This window comes from Bemisia tabaci, chromosome 1, assembly GCF_918797505.1.
Source record: "Bemisia tabaci chromosome 1, PGI_BMITA_v3".
Lineage (NCBI taxonomy): Eukaryota > Metazoa > Arthropoda > Insecta > Hemiptera > Aleyrodidae > Bemisia > Bemisia tabaci.
The window spans coordinates 12,768,022-12,795,815 of NC_092793.1; the positions used below are offsets into that span (position 1 = coordinate 12,768,022).

A 27,794-nucleotide genomic window follows, 5' to 3' on the forward strand; every position below is an offset into this window, starting at 1 on the left:
CAAAAGAACTTCTGTCTAAAGGGGGAAAAATAATAAGGCGTTACTGTTACCTATCTATTACGCTTAACAATTGTTTCGTTCTTTAATTGTGTCCAAGCGTATGAGATGTATTTATTTTTCATTTGTAAATTTTATTCTGTTGTTTGAACATCCTGTAAAATGACAAAAAAATTTTAGTTCATGAAATCTCAAATAAATATTTTGAACTTTCCAATTAAGAACGTTCGCTAGTTTTATTTCACCTATGCTTCATAAAATGTTTTATGTGTAAAGAATTGCAAGAGGTTAGTGCCTCTATAATCAATATGGTTCTGTCAGGATAACAGGTACTAATTTTGCAAATTTTGTGGTTTTATATATATTCTGAGAATACGTACCCAGTGGCCAAAATATGATACTCAGCACCGATCAAGATAATGTATTAAATACTTGTAAAATAATTTTTAAAATACCACATAAAAAAACCCTACAGAGTGTCCTATTGCTTTAGTTTTAAGTAAATACCATCAAATAGGTATGGAATGCACCTACTCTATACCTAGGTATGGGACGATTATAAGTACTACATTCTTCTTTCATCCCTGTCTTCGTAGGCAATGTCTTAAACTTAGCATTCGTGGTCCCACTTCAACAAAGTTAATTGGGCACAGGGTTCGGCCAGTTTTATTTCCAGAACTTGCTCACGTATAATTCTGAGAAGCAACTGTACCAAGCACCATCACATCAGAGGCACTAAAGTAAATTATGAAAAGGGGAAATAAACAATAGAAACGAAAAGAGAGAAGAAGAGGCGGGTAAATAATTATAACAAGATGCATGTGGCTGAAAAATATATAAAAAGAATAAGGAGAGTAAATGTTATACATGACGCATGATGCTGGAGTTGTATCTTCGATTGAGGGGCTTGGAGGACAAAGGCGCATAAGTGCAGTTATTGAAAAATTGAGATATTCGTGGACTCAACAAATACCTACTAGTTTGAAAGCGTATACCGCCAACAATTCACAACTAGAATCCAACTTTAAAGCATCAAAGAGTGACTTTAAACTTCTTTTCTGCCTTAAGGCTCCATATAATTTTGAAACCTTTAAACACGTCCCTTGAATAGCAAAAACTGCACTTAAGCGCCCTGTCCTCCAAGCCTCTCGATTGTTCTAAAAGAATTTAAGTACAAGGCGCCTCCAGAGGTTATAAAAGGAAAAATATATGCGTATTAGAGAAAGTTAGTAAAAGCTTTAAAAGTTGCAAGATTTTCTGCTTAAAAGAACACAAGACTTGCAATTTAAAAAAAAAAAAAAAAAAAAAAAAAAAAAAAAAAAAAAAAAAGTCAAAAGAATTTGAAGGATTATTGTTCATTTATTCTGGCACTATCGGTTTATCCGTGCTTCCTGCAGGGCGTTGAATTATGCGCTCATTACCGAAAATTCCGTGTATTTAATTTTTAATAACCTACTCATAAATAATAATGATGAGTATAATAATAATGATGACCTAAATGGAAAAACGAATTTAAGCGTTGTGAGAAACGCACATTGAATAAGTGCTTTCATCACCGCGCGTCTCACGTCCTTTCGAGTTTGTCTTCAGTAATCTCGCATGAAGGCTATTTCAATTGCAATCTTCCGTCACATTCATACGGCGCAATGATACAACTATTTGAACTCTCCGGAATGCGTGAGGTATCACGCCGCATTTGAGGCGTTGCCCTAGCGTGCATGAACGCTATTTCATTTGCAATCTTCCGTCACATTCTTACGGCGCAATGATACAACTATTTGGACTCTCCCGAATGCGTGAGGTATCACGCCGCATTTGAAGGCGTTTTCAAAACAGCCAAGTTCCGTTATCGGAATAATCGTTTTGCATAGTTCATAGTATTTTGTTTCCATTTCTAACCACTTAATTAATTATAATCCTCCTTTAAAAACCACCCATTTGCTAAATACAATTCTAGCTGGAGCGCACTTCAGCTATGCATTCACCACAGCAAAAATGTCAAAGGAAATCGACCTGCCCAGCGTGCATGAAGGCTATTTCAATTGCAATCTTCCGTCACATTCTTACGGCGCAATGATACAACTATTGGAACTCTCCCGAATGCGTGAGGTATCACGCCGCATTTGAAGGCGTTTTCAAAACAGCCAAGTTCCGATATCTGAATAATCGTTTTGCAATTTTGCATAGTTAATAGTATTTTGTTTTCATTTCTAACTACTTGTTTATTTATAATCCTCCTAAGAAAATAACCCTTTAATATATACAATTCTAGCTGGAGCGCACTTCAGCTATGCATTCACCACTGCTAAAATGTCAAAGGAAATCAACAAGCCCAGCGTGCATGGAGGCTATTTCCATTTAAATCTTCCGTCACATTCTTACGGCGCAACGATACAACTATTTGAAATCTCCGGAATGCGTGAGGTATCACGCCGTTTTTGAAGGCATTTCCAAAACAGCCAAGTTCCGTTATCGGAATAATCGTTTTGCATAGCTTATATTATTTTGTTTCCATTTCTAACCACTTGTTTAATTATAATCCTCCTTTAAAAACCACCCATTTGCTAAATACAATTCTAACTGAAGCGCACTTAAGCGCATTCATGACTGCAAAAATATTAACGGAAATCGGAAAGGCCAGCGTGCATGAGGGCAGGCCCGGCACAAGGCGGGGGTACTGCGTCCCTGGTATCGGGATCCGGGTCCCGGAGGGGGCCCGTTTTACCCGTGAATAACCACTACGAATTCACATGCAACCCTTGTTTCGTAAGAAAAAGTGAAAAATTTACCCTAAAAATTTCGCAAAAGGTCAATAGAATTTCAGAAACACGCTGGGGCACTGTAGAATTCTTCTTAAATTTTCAAAGAAGTATACTTCTTGGAAAATTTCTATCTATTTTCAAGATTTTCAGTACAGAGGGATATTTTCAGTAACTGCGTTTCATTTTCTTCCGTCGTCAGATGTTAGGAGTCTCCAGTCTGGGCATCCTCGACTTCAATGGCTCATGGCTCAACTCCCTTGCCATAGACAAACGGAGGGGAAGTCCACGGGGGCCTGGCCCTCTTAGAACTGAAAATAGTATCATACCCCCCCCCCCCCAAAAAAAAAAAAAATAAATAAAAATGTTCCAGATGTTTTGAATGCAACAATTCGCAAGTATTTTGTGCTGAAAGTTGAAAAAAAAAAAAAAAAAAAAAAAAAAAAAAACATAATTATTCCGCAGAAATTGATGGAAAAAATCTTTATGGAAGCTTCAAAATGCGTCCGATTAGTCGTATAAATTCTAAAATTTCTCGGGGGATGCCCCTCGGACCCCCCCCCCCCCACCGTGCTTGGGGCTCGGACCTTAACACTGGTACCAGGGCCCGAGATTGGATGTGGCGGGCCTGACTCGATGGCAATAGGAGCGGCTTGGACGCACGAGTAGTTGCTTTCAGAGTGAGTTACTAACCAATAGTTATCAATGGACGACAATGGCATTAAGTTCAGGTGTGAGAGCAACAGGCAAAAGGGCCCTCCATAAAATGCTTACGTAACGCACTTTTTCGGTAGATTTGACCCCTCGTCCCCCTTGTAACGCTTTTGTCACTCAGGTCCCTATCCCTTATCACTTAAAAAAACAGCATGCGTAACGCTCTCGTCGACCCTCCTCTCCCCCCCCCCAGAGCGTTACGTAATTTATGGACGGCCCCAAAGCAATGAGCACCGAATGGTGGCGTGGCGTGAATGATCGAGTATGGATATATCCCCATTTGAAACTGTGGTAAATAATCGATTATCAAGGTGTTCGCTGCGAACACCCTGTTTATCGATCCTTTTCCATAGGATTAAAAGACAGATCAATCGATATATCGCGAAACACACCACGCCTTGATGCAACTGTTCGAGCTCCACGGATGTCCGTGTTGCATAAGCACAAAAGTTAAGGCGTTTTCACTTTGCAGGCACTTCACTCGCGGCTAGGCGTGGCAGCGGGTTTCACCGCGAGGCTCCAAAATGACAGAGTCAGACTGAGCCTTCAATTCTGCGTTTATACAACCGAAACATCCACTACACCGGGTCAAATTAAAAATTTGACTCAACCCTCTCTTTTGTGCTATCTTTTAAATTATTAGTATTCAGAAAATAATTAGGTACCATTATCTATTGAAAAAGGTATAGAGGAAGCAGTGCTTCCCTTGCTTACGCTAGGTACGTCACTGATATGTTCAAGGCATTTTAGCTGAAAATATATTTAGGTACCTACTTTGACGTTGAAGCTGCAAAAACGCGCATCTATCTGCGACTTTGCAGACTTATTGATATACTTTACTTTTCAAATTAAAAAATTCTCGACGTCCTTTTGTGAGAATTTCCCTGATTTTTTTACCCTGTTTGAAGAAAAATCGATGAAATGTTCAAGGAGTAGCGTCGGTCTTCTCTTATGATGAAAATAAAATTGGAGTGGAGATTTTGAATGACTTTGAACGAGATACGCATTCCTGCAGTTTCAACGTCGCGTTGATATGAATTTTCTAATGTAATGCGAACTGAAATTCAAAATACTTCATCAGAATGGAGGAAATGACTCAAAATTGTTGAGATTTCAATCAAGTCTCTGTATTCTACAGTAAATATGTTTGGTTCGGATGATGCATAGGTATTTGACTCCTGCAAAATTTTAGAACTTAAAAAGATGTTTAAAAACGTAAGGGAAGTAGGTAGGTAATTACTTAGGTACTCAATTCAAACGAGCAAATTTTACGCTATGGTGCGTGATTACACCAAAATTATTCTTTAAACGTCTTTTCTTGACATTTGGTTGAGTAATTGCCTTTGCAGTGAGAAAATTGCGTAGGTATTTTTCGAGTCACCTCTTATAGCACAGGGCGCGTATCTTCATAAAAAAAAAAAAAAAAAAAAAAAAAAAAAAAAAAAAAAAAACCACGAACATGGGCACACAACACAATTTTTAATATTGATATCAAACAAGTATAATACTGATAAGCATGTCAGTAGGTACCTACTGAGCCCTATATCCTCCAAAATTGCCGTAGTCTTTCTCATGACAGACGCATTATAGAACATTCACTTATTTTTCTCGAAAAGAAATTTGAAGAACTATCGAAGTTATGAAGTTTTTTCATATTTTATTGAAACTCGACTTTTAGCGCTTACGCTCTTTTTCAAATAAACCGTTCACTTAAGAGAAATGACGAGTCACGACGGAAGCCTGTTGGTGGCCAAGTATTGACCTCACCGCGCGACTGCGCACTTGGGCCAGCGCCATAGCGCGTCCCACAACCATCTCATATTGGAGTTGCGCTCTCTGTAGTCTCTGTGCCGACATCGCATCGCACATCGGTGGAACAAAGAATATTTCTGTGATTGTGTCTCCTCTTTCTCCCTCCACTCTGTAATTTTTCGAGACTGCCCAAGTAAGTAAAGCAGTTTAAAAATTATTATTCACATCATATTCCTAGATAATTCTAAATAGATAATATATTGTATCTAATTTATTTAGTTGTTGCTATGTTTTGACGGCGATTGTTCATGCGGTGCTGGGTGAGACTCGTGGCTCGCACTACTGAGAATAGATTAAACTGATGGAGAGGGGAACACTGTGTCACTTAATTGTTGTACGGCTGCGCGCGCGCATCTGGCCAGCCGACTGCTGACACGTACTTGCTGAAGCGCCTACAGGGTGATCCAGACCTCCCAATCACTATACTTTTCTCAAAAACGGCTGGCTCGCATCCAGATAAAGATTTAAAACTAGGACTTTTATACCCCTTACCTCTAAAGAACTCAACGAAAAATTTTCCTGCGCCGTGAATTTCTAATGAGGGAGGGGGAATTTTTGTTTTGACTGCGGTATCAAATTCTAAAAGGAGAAACAAGAGCTTTTAACTTAAACCAATTTTTCCTCCTGATCGTCTCTTTTTGAGTAATGAAAAGTCTTGGGGGATTTTAGGGATCATCTTTTATTAACTGCTGTGAGTTTCCTGAAAAAAAAGAAGAAAAAAAGAAGGAAAAAACTGTTATAATCAAGGTATTCCTGTCCCCAAAAAGAAAATTTTCCATACTTTTCGAGAGTAAAAGAAGAAAAAAAAAGAAAAAAAGAAGAAAAAGAAAAAAGAAAAAAAGAAGAAAAAGAAAAAAGAAAAAAAGAAGAAAAGAAGAAAAAGAAAAAAGAAAAAAGAAAAAAAGAAGAAGAAATAAGAAAAAAAGGAAAGAAGGAAAGAAGAGAGAAAAGAAAACTATAAAAAAATAAAAGAAGGAAACAAGAAAAAAAGAAAAAAAAGTATTCGCTTCCGTTCAAACACACCCCTCCTTTTCGCAAATTCTGAAAAAGGGATGAGTGCCCTCTCTAACTTCCCCCGCCTCAAATGAAAATCTGGGGGAAGGAGGTGAACATTTTTTCACCGAATTTTCTGGTATCAAATTAGATCATGGAAGTTTTGGTCGCAAATATTTATGTCTTCGGTTGTTTTAGAAAAAAGGTAATACCCAGACAAATGGTCTAGATCACACTTAATTGAATGCGTATTTTTGTGCTGGATCGGGTCAGCTAGAACTTCGAGATGGCAATTAGCTCATGAAAAAATTATTTAGTTTAATGCTTTTTCTTTTAAAATGCCGATGGTATGTGCCTCATTGGGCACAACGAAATGCAATTAGTCATATACAGGGATTCGGAGCAAAATACAGAATGAGCATTGACATCTGAAGTTAATGCCGTCGATGATTTATACTAAAACATTACAATTTCTATCATCGAGTCTGGTGAGGAAGGATCTCTTTTCAGAATATCTGAGAACTAAGGGGTCCGCCTCCTGGCAACTACGCGGCCAACCCCCGGGCCGCTACGCGCTTCCAAAAGCTTGCTTCGCGAGCCTCTGAAGACCGCTTCTCGGCCAGAGAAATCTCAAACGAAAAAAACCACAGTATTATTAAGAATTAAAAAAAAAGAAAAAAAAGAAAAAAAAGAAATAAAAGAAAAAAAAACAACTTAAATTAACCCACTTACGGACTTTGAATCCCCCTTCCTCATTCCAACCCATCGAGCGTCCTAAAAATGATTTTATTAGAATAGAGAGGATATAATAACAATTCTAGAAAAAAATCAGTTCTGGTCTGTCTAGGCACTGAATATTTCAATTTTATCTTATCTTTCCCTCTATCATCCAAAGAGTCATATTGTCACCCAACGAGGTCCTTATCAATCTGATGATAACTGTCCAACCACAAAATACGAGACTACCTCCGAAAGTCTATTATTCCAATTTTTTTAGTGGGGAAGGGGGGGGGGCGTTAAGTACTGTACTACACTTCTTCCTTTTTCAGTTACGCGACTTGTGCAGGGCTTTTTTGAATCTGAAAAGTGAAGAACTTAAATTCACCGAGTAGGAACCTGCTTTTCCTCATATGAGCTCTATTTTCTCCCCTTTTATATTTTTGTTTCCCCGCATCACGTGAAAGTCACCTATTAGACATGTGTACTTGTCTTCATACGCCTAGCTTATGTCGTCAGTGATCCATGGAATGTGTCATATTCCAGGCAAAGTATCACAAGCGCCATGCGACGTTTAAAAATTTCCGCCGCCATTTTATTTTTTTACAGAGAAATTGTTCAACCAAGCTGTCCGAAAATTTCACTGAATTTTCTTTGTGCTGCCGATAAAATTTAGTGAAATTTCCAAACAGATTCAACCAACAATTTCTCAGTAAAGAAATAAAATGGCGGCGGAAATTTTTAAACGTCGCATGGCGCTTGTGATACTTTGCCTGGAAGGTGACACATTCCATGGATCACTGACGAAAAATACGTTTCAGGTGAAATTGTATCGTTTCAGACTTTCAAAAAAGGACCCTTCGGATTCTGAAAGCCGTCGATGTGGTTGTGATGGAAACGAAGAAACCATTTGAAAGGTTGCCTACAAATGTAGGACCAATTCATTATGAACTGTACCTGAAACCGGACTTGCAGTCTCTCACATTCTCGGGAAATGAGACCATTAAGATTGAAGTAAGTAACTTGGACCTTTTTCCAATTCAAATATAAAAACAGTGCATTGCGTGATACGTATATGAACGCGACCCCAAGCATTTAGACCTTTTATTTCATTAACCAATGCCAGTAGAGACAATTTGAAAAACACATTCACATTCTTGACTAAATGGATTGCATTTTGCGAAAAGGAACCAAGAGCATTCCAACGTAGCTAAGATTGTACAACCTTCATTCTTTGAAATGAAATTTCTGAAATCATGCAAAAAATTAAATTTACATTGGCAAATTTCGTCTTGAATTTATAGATTATTGGGATTGGGAGATGAAACTTGTTTAGATGATCAGTCGATATTTGCAAGGTAAAAAAATGGACCTTTACCCAATTTGACCCTAGCCCCCCCCAAATTTTAGCATACCCCAAAATCGTTTGACGTGCATAAGGAGACCATAAATATGGTGTTCTGTGAGAATTTTGAATGAAATCGAACAGATAGATTCTGAGATATCGCTGTAGACAGATTTGGGGGACGTCGGACGGACGGACACACATTTTTTCAAGTATGGTTATTTTGACTCCTGGGACCTTAAAACGTCTAGAAATGATGAAATTTCAACTTTTTTTTTTTTTTACTTGGAGGTATGACAATACTTCCTCTCTACCCTAGGGGAGCGAGAAAGTAAAAATGGGCTCATTCTTAGCGACATTGGAGTGCTCTTAGTTCCTTTTTGCGAAATGCAATTCAAATCTTCTTATCCTATTTCAGATCAAATCGGCGACGAATAAAATCGTCTTGCACGCGGCAGAATTGGACGTTACGAACGCGTCCGTGACGTTGAGCAGCGGTGAAACCGTCACTCCTGACGTGAGCTTGAGCCCCGACGATGAGCTCCTGACACTATCTTTCATTAAAGAGCTACCACCCGGACAGGCCTCTTTGACGTGTTCGTTCGTCGGCCAACTCAACGACAAACTCAAGGGATTCTACCGGAGCAAATGCATTGAGTAAGTCTCACGAAGGAAAAAACTTGGAATGGGTAAATAACAGTATAGACTAGTCGGATCAGTTATTGAGAGTTGGTCGAAAAGTCGCCCTGCGGGTTGATTGTTGGAATTGATAGACAAAGCTTTAGACAAACAGGATATAAAGGATATGAAGGGATCCTATTGGTGGAAGCGGGTGGTTGCAATGGACAAAGGAGGTAGCTAATAGACTAACTAAAGGCAACTGACGAGAGACCCTTTGTTATTCCATCCATTTTCTCCCTCAGTCTGTAAGATCTGACCAAATTAACCTATACACTGGAAAAAAACACATTGGATCTAGAGTCCAGACTCTTAAAAGCAACGACAAGAAAAAATACTCTTGATTCAATCAGAATCTAGCTTAAATCAAGAACCAGGTCTATTAATTTAAGCGGATTTCGTTTTGATTCAAGCAAAAATCCGATTGAATCAAGAGTATTTTTTCTTGTCAATGTTTTCAAGAGTCTGGACTCTAGATCCAATGTGTTTTTTTTTCCAGTGTAGGATCGCTCCATACTCATTATGTCCTCTTTGTCTATGAATTTCAACAATCAGCCCGCTGGTGGGAAAAGGTTGAGCATTCTAATTTTTCATAAGAAACATTGGCGGATTTAGTTTTTTCAACTTCATTGTACTGAATTAATTTTAAACTGCCGCATTTTCTATTCTTTGATACAAGGTTATGAATGCAGGCTCGTTTAAAGCTACCGTAAACTCAATTTTCTGGAAAGATTTACAGTATTTCTCTGGAAGATTTCATCTGAAGATACTACATCTCGGTAACTATAAAATATTCATACTTTATGCCTTTAGTAGCACACAACGTTAAATTTACAACAAAAAAAATCATTTAAAAGAAAAAATCGTAAAAAGTAGGTATTAGAATAAACCATAAAAGAAATACCACGTAAAGTAGTTTTTATGGAAAATACGCAAGTAAAAAATCCATCTCTTTCTCTCAATTATTAAAAACCTCTTTGTTTACGATATATCTACGCACATTTTTGGGCTCTGATTTTTTACGAATTTTTTACGAGTTGTTTAACTTACGGCGCGACGTCGAGTTTCATTAAAATAAACTGTCTCACATTTTTACGATTTTTAGTACTCTTATTTATTTATTTATCTATTTATTTATCTTTATTTATTTATTTATTTATTTATTTATTTATTTACAATTCACGGGCAAACCCATTAACAAGAATTTACAAACAGCAAGATGGCTAAAGATTATAACAGTTAGGATTTTAAGAAATTAGTAACCTCTTGATATGAATACTTGTGAATTCTTTACTAACTAATTCGTTTACCGTTTTCCCCGTTTTAATTTTCTTGTTCATTTTTCGTGTTCCAGCCCGGTGTCAAGAAAGGAAACGTATGCGGCAGTCACGCAGTTTTGTGCTATAGATGCCCGAAAATGCTTCCCATGTTGGGACGAGCCAGCTATCAAGGCCCAATTCACTGTTACATTATGTGTCCAAGATGATAAAGTAGCTCTTTCGAATATGGTATGGTATAATCGACGGTGAAACTACCAAACCACGTATCTCAGTTTGCGACGTCGCAGACTTCCTGTCATACTTTATTTTTTAAATGAAAAACTACTTAACGTCCAGTCTTGAAAATTTCTGTGATTTTTCCTCTTCGTGCGGAGAAAATTCTGTGAAAATTTCAAGGAATGATATTGATTTGGTCTACTTCAAAAAAATAAAATGTGAGCGTAGATTTTTAAACACCGCAAACGAGATACGTGGTTTGGTAGTTTCACCGTCGTAATGCCCATTAGTTGCCTATACCAAGCATTCCTTTTTGTATATATTTTGTCATGGGAACGGAGTTCCCCATGATATTACAATCGTTCCGTTGCTTTCGCTATGGGATTCCCTATACCTCTGCGACCTTGAGCGTTTCGCCCAGTCTCCGATTTTTGGTTGATTTTCCGATGTATCAAAAACCGTTGTATTTTTTAGCCAATCATGTCTCTACGTCAAGTTGTGTTGATTGCTAAAATTCGCTTTCAGCGAGTTTTTTTCCACATTGAGATGTCGTGTCTGACTGGTAAATCTGCGCAGAACCACGAAGTTCCGTTTTTAGGCAAATTCTTTTTTTTGGGAGGTTCTGATTGGTTATTTTTCGCCATCAGTTTTCTGTTCGTTGGTGCAAAAGATCGCCTACCTCGTTGCTCTTGAGAAGCCGCCATTATCCCACCTCAAATTTTAAACATAGATATAAAGAAATAATAACCATCGTACAAGGTGGAAAATTGCTCTGGAGGACCCGTTACGGATATATGAGCCAAAATCAGAACTCGATTGATGGATTTAATCCATGAATACAGAAATATTGCCTCAGCTTACTGCCGCGATCGCAAATGCATGGTGTGATGAACCTTGTGACATATGACAGCATAGGTAAACAATGTCTCACAGAGTAATGCGGTTAATCCGTTGTCTCTTAGGACGCCAGTGGCCGAACTGTTGAAATCTCAAGGACGTCTTTTGTGAAGCCCCGCTCAGCGTCCGAGATCACTTAACTGTTCTCTTTTTCTCCACTTACATCCGAGCGGCGAGATAGCTCAGTTAGCTACGCCACTATTCTGATTCTGGGAGGGCGTCACTTTTTGTGCGAGCGGGGGTTCGAATCTCGTAGGGGACAGCTAATTTTTACTGGTTGTATTGAATGTTTTAGACCAATCATCTAACAATAATTAATACTTGGCAACTTAGGAAGCACATAGGTCCCTTACGATGCGTATTCGGGCATATGTGTAGAGTAAAAATATCATACGTAGGGTGTCCCAAAAGTACCGGGACTGGTTCTGTAACTTCAAAAGTAAGATAGATACAGACATGATTTTGGTCTCATTTTAAAGATCAACTCAATACCTATCGATTAAAACCAAGATCAGCTCAATCGAATAAAAATTGACCGAGTTATGACAATTTGAAATTAGTGAGGAAAGTTTACCCCTACGGTTTTTAGGAAGATTTTTCGCTTACCAGGATTCAAAAAGTTAATATTCCGTATCCACTTTCCTCCGAATCTTCCATAACTTCCTTTTGCTTTTCAAAGTACCGTCCATCAAACCGGATGCACTTTTTCATGCGCTCTTGCCACTTATCCAACATTGTTTTCCTGAATTCTTCCTCTGGGATGGAGTTGAAGAAGTTTTGAATTGCATTCTGGATTTCGGTCTTCGATACGAATCTTCGTCCGCGAAGCTCCTTTTTAAGCGTAGGAAACATCCAAAAATCACATGGAGCCAAGTCAGGGCTATAAGGGGGATGAGGGATTGTTTCAACTCCATTTTTACTCATAAATTCACGTGTTAAGCTCGATGTGTGAGGCCGCGCATTGTCTTGATGGAGTATCCACGAAGCTTTCAAGTCCGACCGTTTCCGGGAAATGTGCATTCTCAACTCCTTTAGTACTTTGCAATAATACGCACTGTCAACTGTTGTGTTTGATGGTACAAAATGTTGATAAATGACACCTCGAAAATAAAAAAACACAATAAGCATCACTTTATCGGCCGACTTTTCGATTTACGGCGATGAAGAATCTTCCTTAAAAACCGTAGGCGTAAACTTTCCTCGCTGATTTCAAATTGCCATAACTCGGTCAATTTTTATCCGATTGAGCTGATCTTGGTTTTAATCGATGGGTATTGAGTTGATCTTTAAAATGAGATCAAGATCATGTCTGTATCTATCTTACTTTCGAAGTTACAGAACAAGTTTTTTGGGATACCTTATGTATACTTTACGCCGAAAAAGCGAACCTGAAACTTAAATGCGTTAACTTCCGAAAACCATATATAATCCAACGAAAATAAATAATTGGTACATAACAGCTTTCTTGTATGCAAAGAAAATAATTAAAAATGTTAAAAAAGAGATGTCAACACAAAATTACATAGCCCCTTCAATTCAGAAGATACTACAAACGAACTGTACCTTAACATTTTCATATCCCAGAAGCTAACGTTCCCATGACGAATATTGCCATCGCTAGCGATTGCAAAATCCAACTGTGTTTTTTGTGACTGTCCAGCCTAAGAAGATGAGAACTTGAAACTGACCCTTATGTTTCTAGCTGTGCGTTCAAAAGTCTCTTTGGAAGTCCCTCTCACATGTCCACCTCAGGACGCGTAGAAACATTCAGAATACAGCCAATCGGTGGATGCAACTTAATTAGCTTTGGTGTGAGGTTGGGTTGTATCACCAAATTTGAAGGCGAACTAGCGGCAATTTCTTTTCCTAGCAATGCGGCGCGGCGCTCCAACTGTTACGCTGTCTGTTGCACCGTCATCCTCATCTCGCGATGAAGAAGGATTGGTAGTTTAGGGATGACAACTATGTTGCCTGCTTGCTAAGGAAAAACGCCGAAAGTTTTCCTCCGTTGCCTACAGCCCTTTCCTCCGTAAATGATCACATACTGATATCACTCGAATCCAGCGATTCAACTGGGTGTTCTAGTTTGCGCTGCTCAGTGTAATTTTCAGTGTAGGCATTTCCTCATGTAATAAATTATTTACTTATTATTATTACTTATTTACTTACCTACATACATACTTACCAACTCTTTTACTTTCCCGTTTAAGCCTGTCATAGAGGAGTCCCACGATGGCGAAGGCAACAAAATCCTGAAATTTGAAACGACGCACGTGATGTCAACCTATCTAGTGGCCATCGTCGTAGGAGATTTTGATTATGTTCAGGACAAGACGAGCAACGGTGTCCTTGTCCGCGTTTACACCCCTGTCGGAAGGAAGAACCAAGGAGAGACAGCTCTCAACTTTGCCACTAAAATGCTCCAGTATTACGAGGAATATTTCAAAATCTCGTACCCACTACCGAAACTAGACTTGATCGCCATCGCAGATTTTGCCTACGGTAAGACTTCTTACTTTGAATATTGTTTCTGACGCTTTTCACTATACGCGCTACCTAAATACTTTTTCTCCACTTTTAGTTTTTTTGACAAGAGAAGACGCTTGTACTCGGTACGAGTCAAGTTCAAAACTAATCTTAATTGATATAAAAATTGTACAATAATTTAAAAATAATTGTACAAAGTGTACTTAATTGTACAAATATTTTAAAAGGGTTGTATATGCTTTCCTGTCAAACTTGCTTCAATTAGTTCAACGTAACCAACCTGAAATTTCACGATTCTTACCGTAGTAAAACTGTTGAATTGGGTTCATTGAAGACTATCATTCCCTTATGCCTCGAAATGAACACCGATTAAATTCCTTACATTAAAAAAATCCCTTTCAACTAAAAAAAAAAAGGTTTTTGCCTCGAAAGAAGTTTCTTTGAATAAATACAAAATTTTTCTTTCTTTTCGCCTAAAGAAATGTATTAATTTTTATATTATTCAAATGAAGTTTTTTTTTTAATTTTATCATATTATCATCACAATATATAATTCCGTAAGCCCGACCCTATAGTTCGACCCGAGTTCGGGTCGAAATCGGTCGAATCGTACCAAACACGGTGCGGTCGGCGTCAAACTCATATCAGCGCCTGCAAGACTGCAGGAATACTTTATGCATTGCGCCAAACAGTGCGGTCGGAGTCAAACGCATGTTAGCGCCTACAAGACTGCATGAATGCTTCTCGCATTGCACCAAACGCATTGCGAGAGTTATTTGCGATAACTACTTGACCACGGGTATGGGCACATTGCCGCTAACTGGATTGAAGGCGCATCACATTGAGAAGATGACTCGACACTCGACTGAGCTCCCTTCTCTGGCTTGCGCGACGCTGAAATCGCCGCAAAACTAGGTCCATGCGTCATTTCTTTTGACGGTCCTTGCCCGGTTTTTACCTCAATTCAGGGTGAATATGTATCTTAATTGCAACGAGTCAGAAACTCGGACGATGTTTAAACGATGCATCTATTCTGAAACTTGAATCGCATGAAGTTAATTTTGGTTTAATAATAATAGAAAAAAGAAGAAAAAAATGTGAGACTTTATTTCAAAATCATTCCGGAAATTTTGAAACTTTCCAAAAATTTGTGTGTAGCTTTTTAAAAGCGGTGTTAAAAAATAAGACTTATAAAGTGGTGCATAGCGTTGCAATCAAAGATAAATACGCTATCTTTCGCGTACACCCGTTGGCTTTTGAATCCATTCATCGCTGAAATAACTTGAACACGGTTGTTCTACGATTATTTACGTGTATTTTTTTTCAGTGGTTGGCGGCCGCATGGTGGCCACAGGCCCCTAGTTTAAGTATTAATTTAAAATAATGTATTAATAATTTCGAAATTGTGACAGGAACCCCAATTTTTAAAGGCAAGGCCCTCTTTTTAGGTCCAAAGGGTATCCGGGGCTTCGGGGTGGTAAAATTTGGGTTTCTTAAGAGTCGATACCTTATTCATCCCCGCGGTCCGCAACTTGGTCTGACCCCAAATAACCGAGAAAAAAGCCCGGGACGGGTGGTCTTGAACACCCTGTAGGTATACATTTCTCTCCTGTAGGTATACATTTCTCTCCTTACTACCTGGATTATCCTCTGTTTGTCTGTAACTCCTTTCTAGGTGCGATGGAGAATTGGGGGCTGATAACGTTCCGAGAGACGCGGCTGCTGGTGGACCCAGCGAACACGTCAAGTGCGACGAGGCAGGCGGTGGCGAAATGCGTGGGGCACGAGCTGGCTCACCAGTGGTTCGGGAACCTGGTCACCATGGAGTGGTGGACCCACTTGTGGCTCAACGAGGGCTACGCCTCCTTCACAGAGAACCTCAGCGTGGCCCAACTCCTCCCCGAGTTCGACATCTGGACTCAGTTCCTCCACCACCACCACAATAGCGCCCTCCGACTCGATGCTCTTAACAACAGTCATCCCATCGAGGTAAATGCTCCTAATCGTGGATATTCATGGGACCTTGCAAGAAGTTTCACTATGGCGGGATTCTACACTGAAAATTGGACGTATTTCTGCCAAACAGAACCAGAGGCAGGTGGGAAGTAAGTCCTGTCTACAACGCACTTGTCGCACTGAAAAAAAGAGGTAGGGGTTAAGCCCAAACTGTTGGATGATATGGACATTTCAAATTAATTGTGGTAATACCCCAATTAATTGTGGTAATGCCCCGATTAATTGTGGATAAATTAAGTCACTAACCCAAATGTTGCGGTGCTACCCCAACTTGAGTTGCGATACTACCAAAATTAATCAGAAATGTCCAACAAGCAAACAACAATCCGACAAATTGGGGTAGTACCGGAATATTAGGGGATAACCCCTCACACTTTTTTTTCCGTGATCACATGCCCATGGCTCATGAATGCCGCACTCAGTTGGCACATAGTTCCGTTTGACAGAATGTAAAATCCCGATTTTCCATTTCTCCGAAGGGAAGCACGCCCACTTTTACATTGTTTCTTATGAAGATTTCTAGAGCGCACCCCCATCTTTCCTACTCGTCTATAGTTCCGTTTGGCAGGAATACCTCCAATTTATCCTGAAACCTCCTATCAAAATTTAACACTCCCCAATTCCTAACCTTCTAGCGAGCTAAGGTTTTTCTTTTCTCAGACAAAAAAATCATCAAGAACCTTTAATTATGATACATAAAAGTCGCTTCATCCTTACAAAGTCCGTCAGGGAGTTAGCATTCCCTCATTTTTCGTGAAACCACCTGTCATCACCGAGCACCGTATCATCTGTCTTCGTCTCCTCCCAGGAGGAACCGAATTCTTTGACAGTCTCATTTCCTCCGTCATTCTGTAAAAATTACCATACCAGACTAACTGTTTAGTTATGACGTCAAACACGACGACATTTTTTACTTCCATGCTCTGACCCCCACTGTCACTCCTAGAAATTCCTGCCGATCTCCTCCAAAAAGCCATCTTCGATTGCTCCCAGCACATCCTGTTTCCGATTTATCAGCTGCCAAACTTCGCATTCATGCGTTAAAATACTTTTACCCTCACGTTGAAAATGCTGTTCGTATGCTTCAAAGTATCCCCGTTTATTTATATTTATTTTATTTTTCAGAAATTGTTTCCTCCTCAAGGAAAGAAAAAAATGTTCAGCATCCGCTTTCTATCCTCAGCTTTTCAATCAGAGGCACCGCCTTCCTTCGCATTCTCCGCGGAGGACCAATAGCAAGAAAAATCCTGAAAGTAGAGAAAATTGGGATTTTGTGTGTTAAATCCAGAAAAAGGGAGAATTCATTTTACTGAAGGTTTAAAACCAGCATTTTTTTGACAAAGTATGCATTTCATGGTGAAAACAACTGCAATGTCACTTTGTCACTATATCGCAGTTTTTCCCCCAAAAACTTTGTATCGTTTTGTTTCGTAGCATCCCATGTAGCAGGGACTGTAAAAAATCTCTTTGAGAACTTTCAAATAATAATTTAAAAAAACTCCTTATCAAACCGTTAATATTTACGCGAAGGAAACCCTTTTTGGAATTTTTACGTAAAATTAACGAGGGGTCAATTTAAGTACAATAACTGTTTTTTTTAAAAAAAAACTCTTTAAAATGATACACTGCTTTTTGAACACTTTTTTACGTAAATTTTACTCTAAAAAATGTTTTAAAAATTCACGGTTTTTATGAGTTTTTACCACTTTTCTCCTTAAATTTTGCCTCTCGTAAATTTTACGTTAAAAAAGCCCAGAAAGGGTTTCCCTCTCCGTAAATGTTAACAGTTCTTTAAGAGTTTTTTTTTTTTTTTTTTTTTAAAGAAAACAGAAGAAAAAAAATGACGGCTGCTAGTGGGGATGTCGCGTTATCAACACCGATCCTTAATCAATGGTACATTTAAAAACGTCGAGCCTTTAAAATCCTTCACTGAAAAAAAAGGCACGGGCTATATAGACATACCGTCCGTTCGGGCCTCAGAGGCCGAAAGTTCCGGGTGCTAGGCCCGGAACGCGGGCGGTATATCTACAATATAGCCCGTAAGTACGAATTCCGTAGTTTTTTAAGTTTTTGTTTTCAGTGTTCATGGAGAATGATAGCGCTGAAATTTTCAGGTTCCCATCGGACATCCGTCTGAGATCGACGAAATCTTCGACAGGATCTCGTACAGTAAAGGCGCCTCGGTGATCCGGATGCTACATCGATACATCGGTGACGACGACTTCCGCAAAGGCATGAACTTGTATCTGGTGAGGCACGCCTACAAGAACGCCTCAACGGAAGATCTTTGGGCCGCCCTCGAGGAGAGCAGTGGGAAACCCCTCAAGGAGATGATGACCACGTGGACCAAACAAATGGGCTTCCCCCTCCTCACCATCGAGTCGAGCAGACAACTCGACGACTCCAGGGAACTAGTCATCTCACAGGCAAAATTCGGTGGCGATGGCAAGGCCACCGGTGAATTTACACTCTTTTGAAACGCCTCTCAAAATGCTTATCTCCCATGTTTAGAGCAAGAAATACTGAATTTAATAGGTCAGCTGCGCTGGCCAAGAATCGTGTTTTGATGCTCGATTCTTGAAGATCAGCTGAAAATAATAAGATCCATCTAAACAGCAACTTCCTACGTTCAATATTAACTGAGATATCGTGCTTTGGAAAATTCGGTCTATGACGTCATCCACCGCGGAAGTGACGCCCTTTTGGTTTCTTCCACCCTGCTTTTATCAGTCAGGGAAACAAGCATGTACACTGGTCACTCAACGTGAAACTCGGATAAAAGTAAGGTGGAAGAAACCAAGTGTGTCATCCCCGCGGTGGATGACGTCGTCTTGAGCCTAATTCTTCAAAGTTCAAATCGCAGTATCTCTGTTAATATTGAACGCAGAAAGTTGCTGTTTGGACTGATCTCATTATTTTCAGCTAATCTGCAAGAATCAAAGCCTCTAAACACGATTCTGCGAGCAGCGCAACTGATCTATCTCAACCTTATATCCTCAGCTGTTGACATGAAAATGAACTAAACCGATCGCAACTTAATTTTGAGGTTCGTCTGACTCTAGGCCAATAGGTCCCGGGTTCGAATCCCGGTAGTGGCGTCTAAATTTCCACGAAACTGACGAGTAGGTCTGCAAGAACAGGTTCTACTCGGCCTTAATCCCGGAAAATTTGAAAAGCCTGGAGCATGGATGTCCCTATCGCCCTGTTGTCTAAGGATATTAAATCTCTGTCTATAGTTGGCTGTAGACCTCTGAGAAGAGGTATAAGCCATTAAACCTGAAAAAAAAAAATTGAGGTTACTATTGAGGATTTTCCCTGGGGAATATCAAAATCTGTTTTCTCGTTATTCGACAAAAATCAATATGTTGGAAGTATTTACGGCGTGGAGTGCTTTGGATCCCCTTCCCCGTGACCGATCAAAAATTGGACGGATTTCTGCCAAACGGAACTATGGGCATTACCTACGACGTGAGCCCTGTTATGCATATATCCTTATGGGTCTCAGGGCTCATGTCTCAATGCACATAGTTCCGTTTGACAGAAATACGTCAAATTATACTTCCATAATGGAAAATAATGATGGCTGAGGCGGGAAGCGCTTCGGGGGGGGGCGGGGGACCGCGAGGCGGTTGGGGGGCATACCCCCTAGTAACTAAATAATTCCATGGAAAATATGTCAAAAATAAGCTTTTATAAACCCCAAATGATCCAAGCTATACTGAAAGCTGTACTCAAAAGAAACGAAATAAGCGATTATACGATAGTGCTTCTTCGCGTTCCAGAATGCAACTCTCTATGGTTGGTTCCGTTGTCTTTCTGCAAATCGTCTTCACCGCAAGAGGCGTGTTTCGCCACTGTTCTGAAGGAGCGGCGGGCGACTATCATTGTGCCTAATGTGAAACCGGATGAGTGGCTCAAGCTCAACTGCGGGACTTACGGTTTCTATAGAACCCAGTATCCTGGCGATTTGCTCCTGCAGTTCATTCCTGATATCAAGAGGAAAACTTTGGCGCCTCTTGACAGGACTGGTCTGTTGGATGACTTATTCGCACTGGTAAGAATGAAGGACATTCAGAAATACACTCATTGTGGGAAAACAATTTCGGTTGTATGAACCGTTAGTACGGGGTCCCATACTGCCATGCCAAGGAAGAACGCCGTATGAGCCTTCAGACGTTGCCAAGTTCCCTGCGATTAAAACCGAATTTACTGGGGAAATTTTTAAAATTTTTCCCCAAAATTTTCAGACAATTTTGTACGCAATTTAATCTAAAATATCGGAAAATTTCAAAGAAATATGTGCATGAATGTCGTCAAAAATACATGTTTTATCAAGGGAAATGTGGCAACTCTTGAATGATGGTACGAGTTTTCCTTAGCATGGCAGCATGTTGGACGCTAAGGAACAAATATGCGTCAAAAAGCGATTATTCAGGCTGACAGAAATATTATTTGTGACGCCGTAACTTTTTTATCATTATACAATATTTTTGGTTTTGTTGAAACCGCAAACTCTTTCATCGCGATGTGCGAAGTATCGAAACTAAAACTGTAATTATTTTAATATGAAACGCTAAACACCATACCTACCTAAGTCGTTGCCTTGATAATCCAATGTTTTTCAATTTAGGTGTAGCTAATTAAATAAATGTTATTTAATAATAAAAAAAATAATAATAAAAACCATATTTCTCTACGCAGGTCCAATGCGGGAATGCCTCAACTACTACCTTGATGGAATTGATGTTAGGCATGGAGGACGAAGATAACTACGTTGTGTGGGCGACAATCAACTATTGCTTGAGTGAACTCGCGATTATTCTGTCCGACACCGCGTTAGAGGAACCGTTTCACAAATTCGGACGACGGCTCATGGGAACAATCTACAAGAAGGTCGGTTGGGACCCACAACCAAACGAAAGTAAGTTGTGGCTACCTTCCAATTAGAGAAAATACTGAGCCGATAAAATATAATCGGAATTTGGGGGTTTCTTGAATACAAAACATCAATAATTTTTGTTTATTTTTTGATTATTGAGATTACTCTTCTCTCTCGTAGATCAGGCGGATTTCTAAATTTATTCGCCATCACATTATTTTTATTTTAATATACTCGTAATTCAAAATATTCACAGAACATTTGCTTTTTCGACAAGGACAATTTCTACTCACAAAAACTTCAACTCACCCACAATAACCATGTCCATTCATGGGGCCACCCATGAATGAAGTCAGGCCAGTGGCGTGGCGTGCTTTGCGATATATCGATTGTTATGCCATTTAAACCCATGGAAAAGGATCGATAATCAGGGTGTTCGCAGCGAACACCTTTATAATCGATTTTTTTACCATAGTTTCAAATGGAGGAATATTGATAATCGATCATTCACGCCTCGCCACTGCAGTCAGGTATTTAGGGAGGTGGAGAGGGGAGTCTAAGACTGCCCGCGAAACTTATTCTTAAAATAAGGGTGGGAATGGGAGAGAGAATCTGATAAGGGGCGAGGGAGGAGTCAAAAATTCGGAAAAACTTAATGACGTCCTCAATGCATGTCCTCCTGAGTCTCGCTTTTTTTAATGAGTACCAATGGCGAGGCGTGACAATCGACTATCGATATTATCCCATTTGAAGCTGTGGTAAACAATCGATTATTATGGTGTTGCCTGCGAACGCCCTGATCATCGATCTTATTTCATAAGTTTGAATGGCATATCAATCGCTACATGGCAAAACATGCTACGCCTCTGATGAGTAGACATCTTATCAACGCAAACATTCACATTATCTATGATCGGATTGACGTATTTTTTTCGCAGGTCACTTAAAAACACTTCTACGATCAATGGTCATTGATCGTCTCGGTCAGTTTGGACATGATGGAGTCATCGCTGAAGCGAAGAAAAGATTCGAGAATCATATTTGCAAGAAAGAGGCACTTACTGCTGATCTCAGAGCTGCAGTATACAAAGCTGTCCTTTCAACCAACGAGAAGGATATTTTTGAAACCATGCTTCAAGTGAGTTTCTAAGTTTTATTAGAGGGCCACTCCGATGTCCATTCTAGATTCATGTACCCTCCCGAATAACCGCAGAGCAATCCAATTAAAACACAACTAGGAGGGCCCGCCCCCTGGCCGCTACGCGGCTCAACCCCCGGCCTCTAAATAAAATCAAAAATATGCCCAGGATTATTGAGGGTGTCAATAATAATTATACTTTGCCATGAGAAAAAAAAACCAATTTTCTATAGATTACTTCTAGACTCACTGAAAAAATCTCTAGAATGAAATTAGTCAGTGAAAATACAAAAAAAAAAAAAAAAAAAAAAAAAAAAAAAAAAAAAAAACCCTGACGAAACCACACAAGTGAACATGTCATATGAACATAGAACCGGTAATGGTCAGAAAAAAAACCGGAAAAACCAGGAAGAAAAATTGAGGGTGGAGAAATTCGTCTTGAGAAAGGGTAATGGATCGATCAGGTTACCAATCCAAGTTTTATTTGATGACGCTTTACGAGTGCTGCATGTTTGTTCAATTTTAAATCACGTATCCATGTGTACACCAAGTATAAAGTTGAGTTATTTTTGCCGGCAGTTGTACAAACAAGAGGATCTCCACGAAGAAAAACAACGGATCAGCAATTCTCTGGGCGTTGTCAAAGACGCACAGCTTTTAATGAGAGTTCTAGAATTCGCCATTTCGGTGAGTACTCGATTTATTTGAGCTCCCATTTTATTTTTGCTTGAGTCCCTTCTAACTCCCCATCAATGAGACACCCAGATACGCTGATCGAACTATCCAAATGGCCACAACTACGGCTGGCGCCAACCGAAGACTGGCGTGCTTTGCGATATATCGATTGATCTGTCATTTAAATCTACAAAAAAGGATAGAAAAACAGGGTGTTCGCGACGGACACCCTAATAATCGATTCTTTACCATTGCTTCAAATGAAGAAGTATCAATAGTAAATCATTCGCACCTCGCCACTGGCGACCTTTACCATTAATCACCCAAGTAGCAGAGATCGCGATAAATAGCGATTTTATTGGTTGATTATCGAGATTATGTCGGTGGCAATTTATCGCAATATTATCGAATAAAAAATTGCGATTTGTGGCGATTAAATCGCTATGCATCGCAATTCTTCGTTCAATTAAATCGCGATCAATTTTCGTCGATAAAATTGAGAATAAATCGCCATATATCGCGATTTTTGTTGCGATAATATCGCGATAAATTGCCGGGCGATAAAATCGCGATTTTATTGCAACAAGATCGAGGATAATCACTCAGATGTTGATGATCTTAGCAATTTTATCGCCGACAAAATCGCAACAAATCGCGATTTTTCCGTTGAAAAATGCTACTTGGGCCCTTGTCTTCCATGTAACAGAGGAAAGCCGTATCAGCATAATTCGAAGTTTGCCATACTTTCCCTGAAAAATATTTACTTCCGAGAAAAGCTGAGTCTGCATTTTTCTGAGATTAAATTGTAAATGGAATTATGTAAAAATGTACAACAGATACAAAAAAATTCAGTTTAGAAATTTCTGAATGTCCAGACGACATTTCTCTAGACACGACGGAATCAGCGTGCGCCCAAAATTAGTACCAACCACGTCTCCGTTTTGAAGTGAGCGAGCATTGCTAAAATTCTATTAGCCTTGTTCTTTTTTTCTTATCTATCAGAGGCAGCATATGAATTGAGGTGTAAATGGCCTTAGATGCTAAAGCACCGCTTTAAAATAAAATTATTTTACTACTACTATGAATTAGTCCAATTTTCCCCCTCCCGTTAAAACAGATGGCTTATGTTTAAAATCGCTGTGGGGAAGACTCATGTCTGGACAGTATTCTTTCTCTCCAGAAACTCTTTCCTTATCATAATGCATGTAAATGACAATTCTAATGACTGAAGTCGCGAAACATATATTTCAGATTGCGATAACTTTATGCTTACCTATGAATTTCTCTTTAAAAAGAAAAAAAGAAAGAAAGGCAGGAAGGAAGGAAGTAGTAGTAGTTGTAGTAAGATAAGTTTATTTTAAAGCGGTGCTTTAGCATCTAAGGCCATTTACACCTCTGTGTGTTTACATGGAAATCAAGGTTACATCAGTGAAAATACAAAAGGGTTGAGGGGGAAGGTTAGAAGAAAGAAAGGAAGAAAGTAGTAGTAGTAGTCGTAGTAGTAGTAGTAGTAAGATAAGTTTATTTCAAAGCGGTGCTTTAGCATCTAAGGCCATTTACACCTCTGTGTGTTTACATTGAAATCAAAAAGAAAGAAAGAAAGAAAAAAAAGAAAGAAAAGAAATGCCAACAATTTTTATTGTAATTTTTGATGATTTTTTTTCGCTCATTCTTAGAAAATCCTATATACAAATTTGCAAGGAAACATTTTGACTAGTTTTTATCCCTCAGGAGAAAATAAAACATAATTCAAGATTTTTAAACGTTGTAATTAATCGAGATGTGCATTTTTTGCATTAGGCCAGCGATATTTGATGAAGTCAATTAGAAAAGTTGAGACTGAAATGTTTCAATAATTACAGTAAAAAAAAACGATTTGGAGTAAAAAATACTAATTTTCGGATTTTTATATAAAAAAAAAAGCATTCTTGCATTCTCGAGAACGTTAGGTGAAGTTACTTCTGAATACTCATCCTGTAAAACTTTTTGAATTTATGCGCTCCACTAATCTCAAAATTTAACCTTTCCCCTCAACCCTTTTGTATTTTTACTGATATTTCCATGTAAATTTATTACTGTTACTGCCTTCTTTAGAGGTGTAAATGGCCTTAGATGCTAAAGCACCGCTTTAAAATAAAATTATTTTACCACTACTACCGTAATCTTCATCATTGCCAATAAAGCCAATCATATGGATGGAATCATTTCAAAGGCTGAGAAGGGTACTCGAAAACTATAACCTCGTCTTTCTGGCTTTTCCCTGTTTTTGTCCTCAAACTTGGAATCAGTCTCAAAGGATTAATATTTTAGATTTTTGGATGCTCTTTGCACTGTACGATGCAAATTAATCGGTCTAATCTGTGGAGCATTTATCATTTTTTTTCTCCTTTTTTTTCCATCTTGAGGAACCTCTTGACAATCTCTCTCAGGTATCATGTAATGATCAGTGGCGAGACGTGATAATCGACCATCGATATTATCCCATTTGAAGCTATGGTAAAGAGTTGATTTTTATGGTATTCGTTGCGAACGCCCTGAATATTGATCTTTTGTCATAGGTTTGAATGGCATATCAATCGATATGTCGCAGGCAAATAGTGAAATCAGGCATTTTGTCAAATGCCTAGGCAGATAGTTAAATTTTGACGGTTTAAACAATTTTGTGAATTCATGGCGAAGAGCTCACGAGTTTTCAATATTTTCGGAAGAATAACTCATGAAACCTACGAAATCTTTTTGTCTCTTCCTCTTCAATTGCTTCTCATATTTTCCAATGTTGAAATTCCGAAAATTCTGAATTATATGACATGCTGCAAATTTCAAGATAAATGGCTACTCAGAAGCTAAAAATTGTTTAAAATACTATTGTGTGATACAAATTTTTACTTAGAATTATTTTTTACATGAGCAATGAATTATTTCCTGTAAAATTAGGAAAATAATCAAAATTTCAAACTAAGTTGGAATGTTTGACCATTTGCCTGGGCATTTGACAAAATGCCTGATTTTACTATTTGCCTGCGACAGATATATCGCAAAGCACGCCACGCCACCGGTAATTGGACTGAGTTAAGCAGAAAGGAACCAACCCACATTTTGGAAAAAATTGAGTTATGAGTGGTTTTGAACTCAACCACTGCTCTACTATCTATCGCCAAAAATTCAAAGTTTTTGTTGGAGCAAATTTTGCAGAAACAGAACTTGAAGTTTATCTTTTACATTGAGTCTTACGCAGGAGCCAAACTTTAAACCTCTTTTTCTCGGCTCGATCCCGATGTGGCTTGGTTCCTTTCTGTTTAACTCCGTCCAATTATGTAGTTTCTCTTTCGGGAGAGCTTATCTCTTTTTTCGCCACTCACCTTCGAGGAAACGATTGATAAGCGATCTCAAAGGAATGATAATTTTTAATCCTTAGAGCAACCGAGTCACATTGCAGATTCAAGATGAATTAAATTTTAAATGGTATTTTTGAATATTATTTTTTTTTCCCCGAACAATTTAGGATGACGTGAGAGCTCAAAGCGCTGTCTCAATGATTGTTTCGGTCGGATTAACGGCGCAAGGCCGTGAGCTAGCTTGGAATTTCATCAAAAATAACTGGCAAACCTTCAAAAATATGTACAAGGTATAACAGATTTTTCCTATGTTTCCGTACGTTTTGTAAATCACACATTACTTTTTTCTAAAACTCTGCTGAAAGAGTTAGTACCTATGCTATTTGAACCACCGAAAAGTAAAGACCTTTCGAATTTTCAAGCGGAAAATGCCTGCCAAACAAAACATGCAGGTCAGTTAGTTAGTTAGTTAGTTTTAGTTAACGACGATCAGCATCTAGGCTATTTACGTAATTGAATGTAAACATAACAGGCTATATCATTTATCTTCTTTTTTTACAACTCATTGTAGAGTAATTGCATTCTCCCTTTCGCCATAAAAAATATTGCTGCGGGCATTAGGGTAACTAAGAAGCCCCCTTTCTCGAAAACCTATCTCATCACCTTCCGGCAAAAGTATCACGGGCGCCCTGCAAAGTTTCAAAATTTCCGGTGTCATTTTATTTTTTTACAGGGAAATTGTTGGTTGAATCTGTTTGAAAATTTCACTGAATTTATCGGCAGCACAAAGAAAATCCAGTGAAATTTTCGGACAGCCTCGTTAAACAATTTCTCTGTAGGTAAAAAAAATAGAATGGTGGCGAAAATTTTGAAACGTCGCATGACGCTTGTTATACTTTGGCCGGAAGGTGACGATCTAGCCACACACTCCTTTTTCTGGATTCTCAAATAAAGTTTTTTGCACTTATACGTGCACTTTGTTTGACATGCAGTGCATCGTTCAAGAGATCGCCTCAGATTTTGTGATGCAGATCACTGTACGTGATAGATTGCATGTTCTTTGGCATATCGACGGTGAAAGTCGGCAATCACATAACTCGGTTTGCGACGTCGCAGACTTCCTGTTATACTTTATTTTTTAAACGGAAAACTACTCAACGGTAATTCTTTAAAACTGCCGTGATTTTTCTTCTATGTGCGAGGAAAATTCTGCAAAAACTTCAAGGAATCATGTCCATTTGTTCTCCTTTAAAAAAATAACATAGTTGCGGAGATTTTCAGACACCGCAAACGAGTTATGTGATTGCCGACTTGCACCGTCGATATATCCTTAATTGAAGGCACTTCTTAGACCAATTCATTGTTGAGCTTCTCGCCGAAAGCCTGCAAGCTTGTTCTAGCGCGGTTCGTTTCATTTTTCAGGACGGTATACTTTTGATAGCTCTGGTTGGACAATCAACAGAAAATTTCACAAGTGAGGAAAAAGCAAAGGATGTAGAGAATTTTCTCAAGCAGAATCCCTGGCCTGGCGTTGAGAGAACAGTACGGCAAAGCATCGAATCCATTCGAAATCATGCCGCCTGGCTAGAGCGTGATCGTGATTCTATTAAAGATTTCCTATCTAAAATTTGAGAATAACGTGAGATAATCATTTTGAAATCTTGTCGTTTGGAGAAAAAAAAACTATTTGTATTTCTATCCGTCCAATGAACTGATAAATTCTACTTTTATAGGTACACTCTACTTTAACTCTATTGCTTTTTCTATTTACTCTTTAACATTGTTGTGTTCAAACAAATTGATGACTGTAACGTACTTATAATAATCATAAATATATTTTTTGTGTTATTTTTTCA

At 38.8% G+C, this 27,794-nt stretch overlaps 1 protein-coding gene and 1 long non-coding RNA gene across 5 annotated transcripts; one reads left to right on the forward strand and one right to left on the reverse strand.

Moving 5' to 3' along the window:
• Positions 1-67: 67 nt before the first annotated feature.
• LOC140223894 (uncharacterized) lies at positions 68-7,246 on the reverse strand. Its single transcript, XR_011899199.1, has 3 exons — positions 7,008-7,246; positions 5,775-5,982; positions 68-732 (listed from the first exon to the last, which is right to left on the reverse strand). It is a non-coding gene; the product is annotated as an uncharacterized lncRNA (long non-coding RNA).
• Psa (puromycin-sensitive aminopeptidase) lies at positions 5,264-27,794 on the forward strand. 4 transcript variants are annotated; one of them, XM_019054612.2, is made up of 13 exons: positions 5,264-5,415; positions 7,814-8,006; positions 8,756-8,994; positions 10,370-10,523; positions 13,619-13,910; positions 15,571-15,884; positions 18,026-18,368; positions 19,694-19,965; positions 20,613-20,832; positions 21,729-21,928; positions 22,508-22,615; positions 26,106-26,228; positions 27,361-27,794. In XM_019054612.2, exons 2-13 carry the CDS (start codon positions 7,884-7,886, stop codon positions 27,568-27,570), a joined length of 2,598 nt encoding a protein of 865 aa, XP_018910157.2. In that variant the 5' UTR covers positions 5,264-5,415; positions 7,814-7,883; the 3' UTR covers positions 27,571-27,794. The 4 variants fall into 4 exon arrangements, with proteins under 4 accessions (XP_018910157.2, XP_018910174.2, XP_072152490.1 ...); XM_019054629.2 differs by having other exon boundaries at positions 5,269-5,415; positions 7,834-8,006; XM_072296389.1 differs by lacking the exon at positions 5,264-5,415 and adding an exon at positions 7,359-7,383 and having other exon boundaries at positions 7,834-8,006.

Coding starts and splice junctions, on each gene's coding strand:
- Psa (XM_019054612.2), top strand. CDS start 7,884: ATGGAAACGAAGAAACCATTTGAAAGGTTGCCTACAAATGTAGGACCA. Junction 8,007..8,755: donor ATGAGACCATTAAGATTGAA/GTAAGTAACTTG, acceptor ATCCTATTTCAG/ATCAAATCGGCGACGAATAA. Junction 10,524..13,618: donor AAGTAGCTCTTTCGAATATG/GTATGGTATAAT, acceptor TTCCCGTTTAAG/CCTGTCATAGAGGAGTCCCA.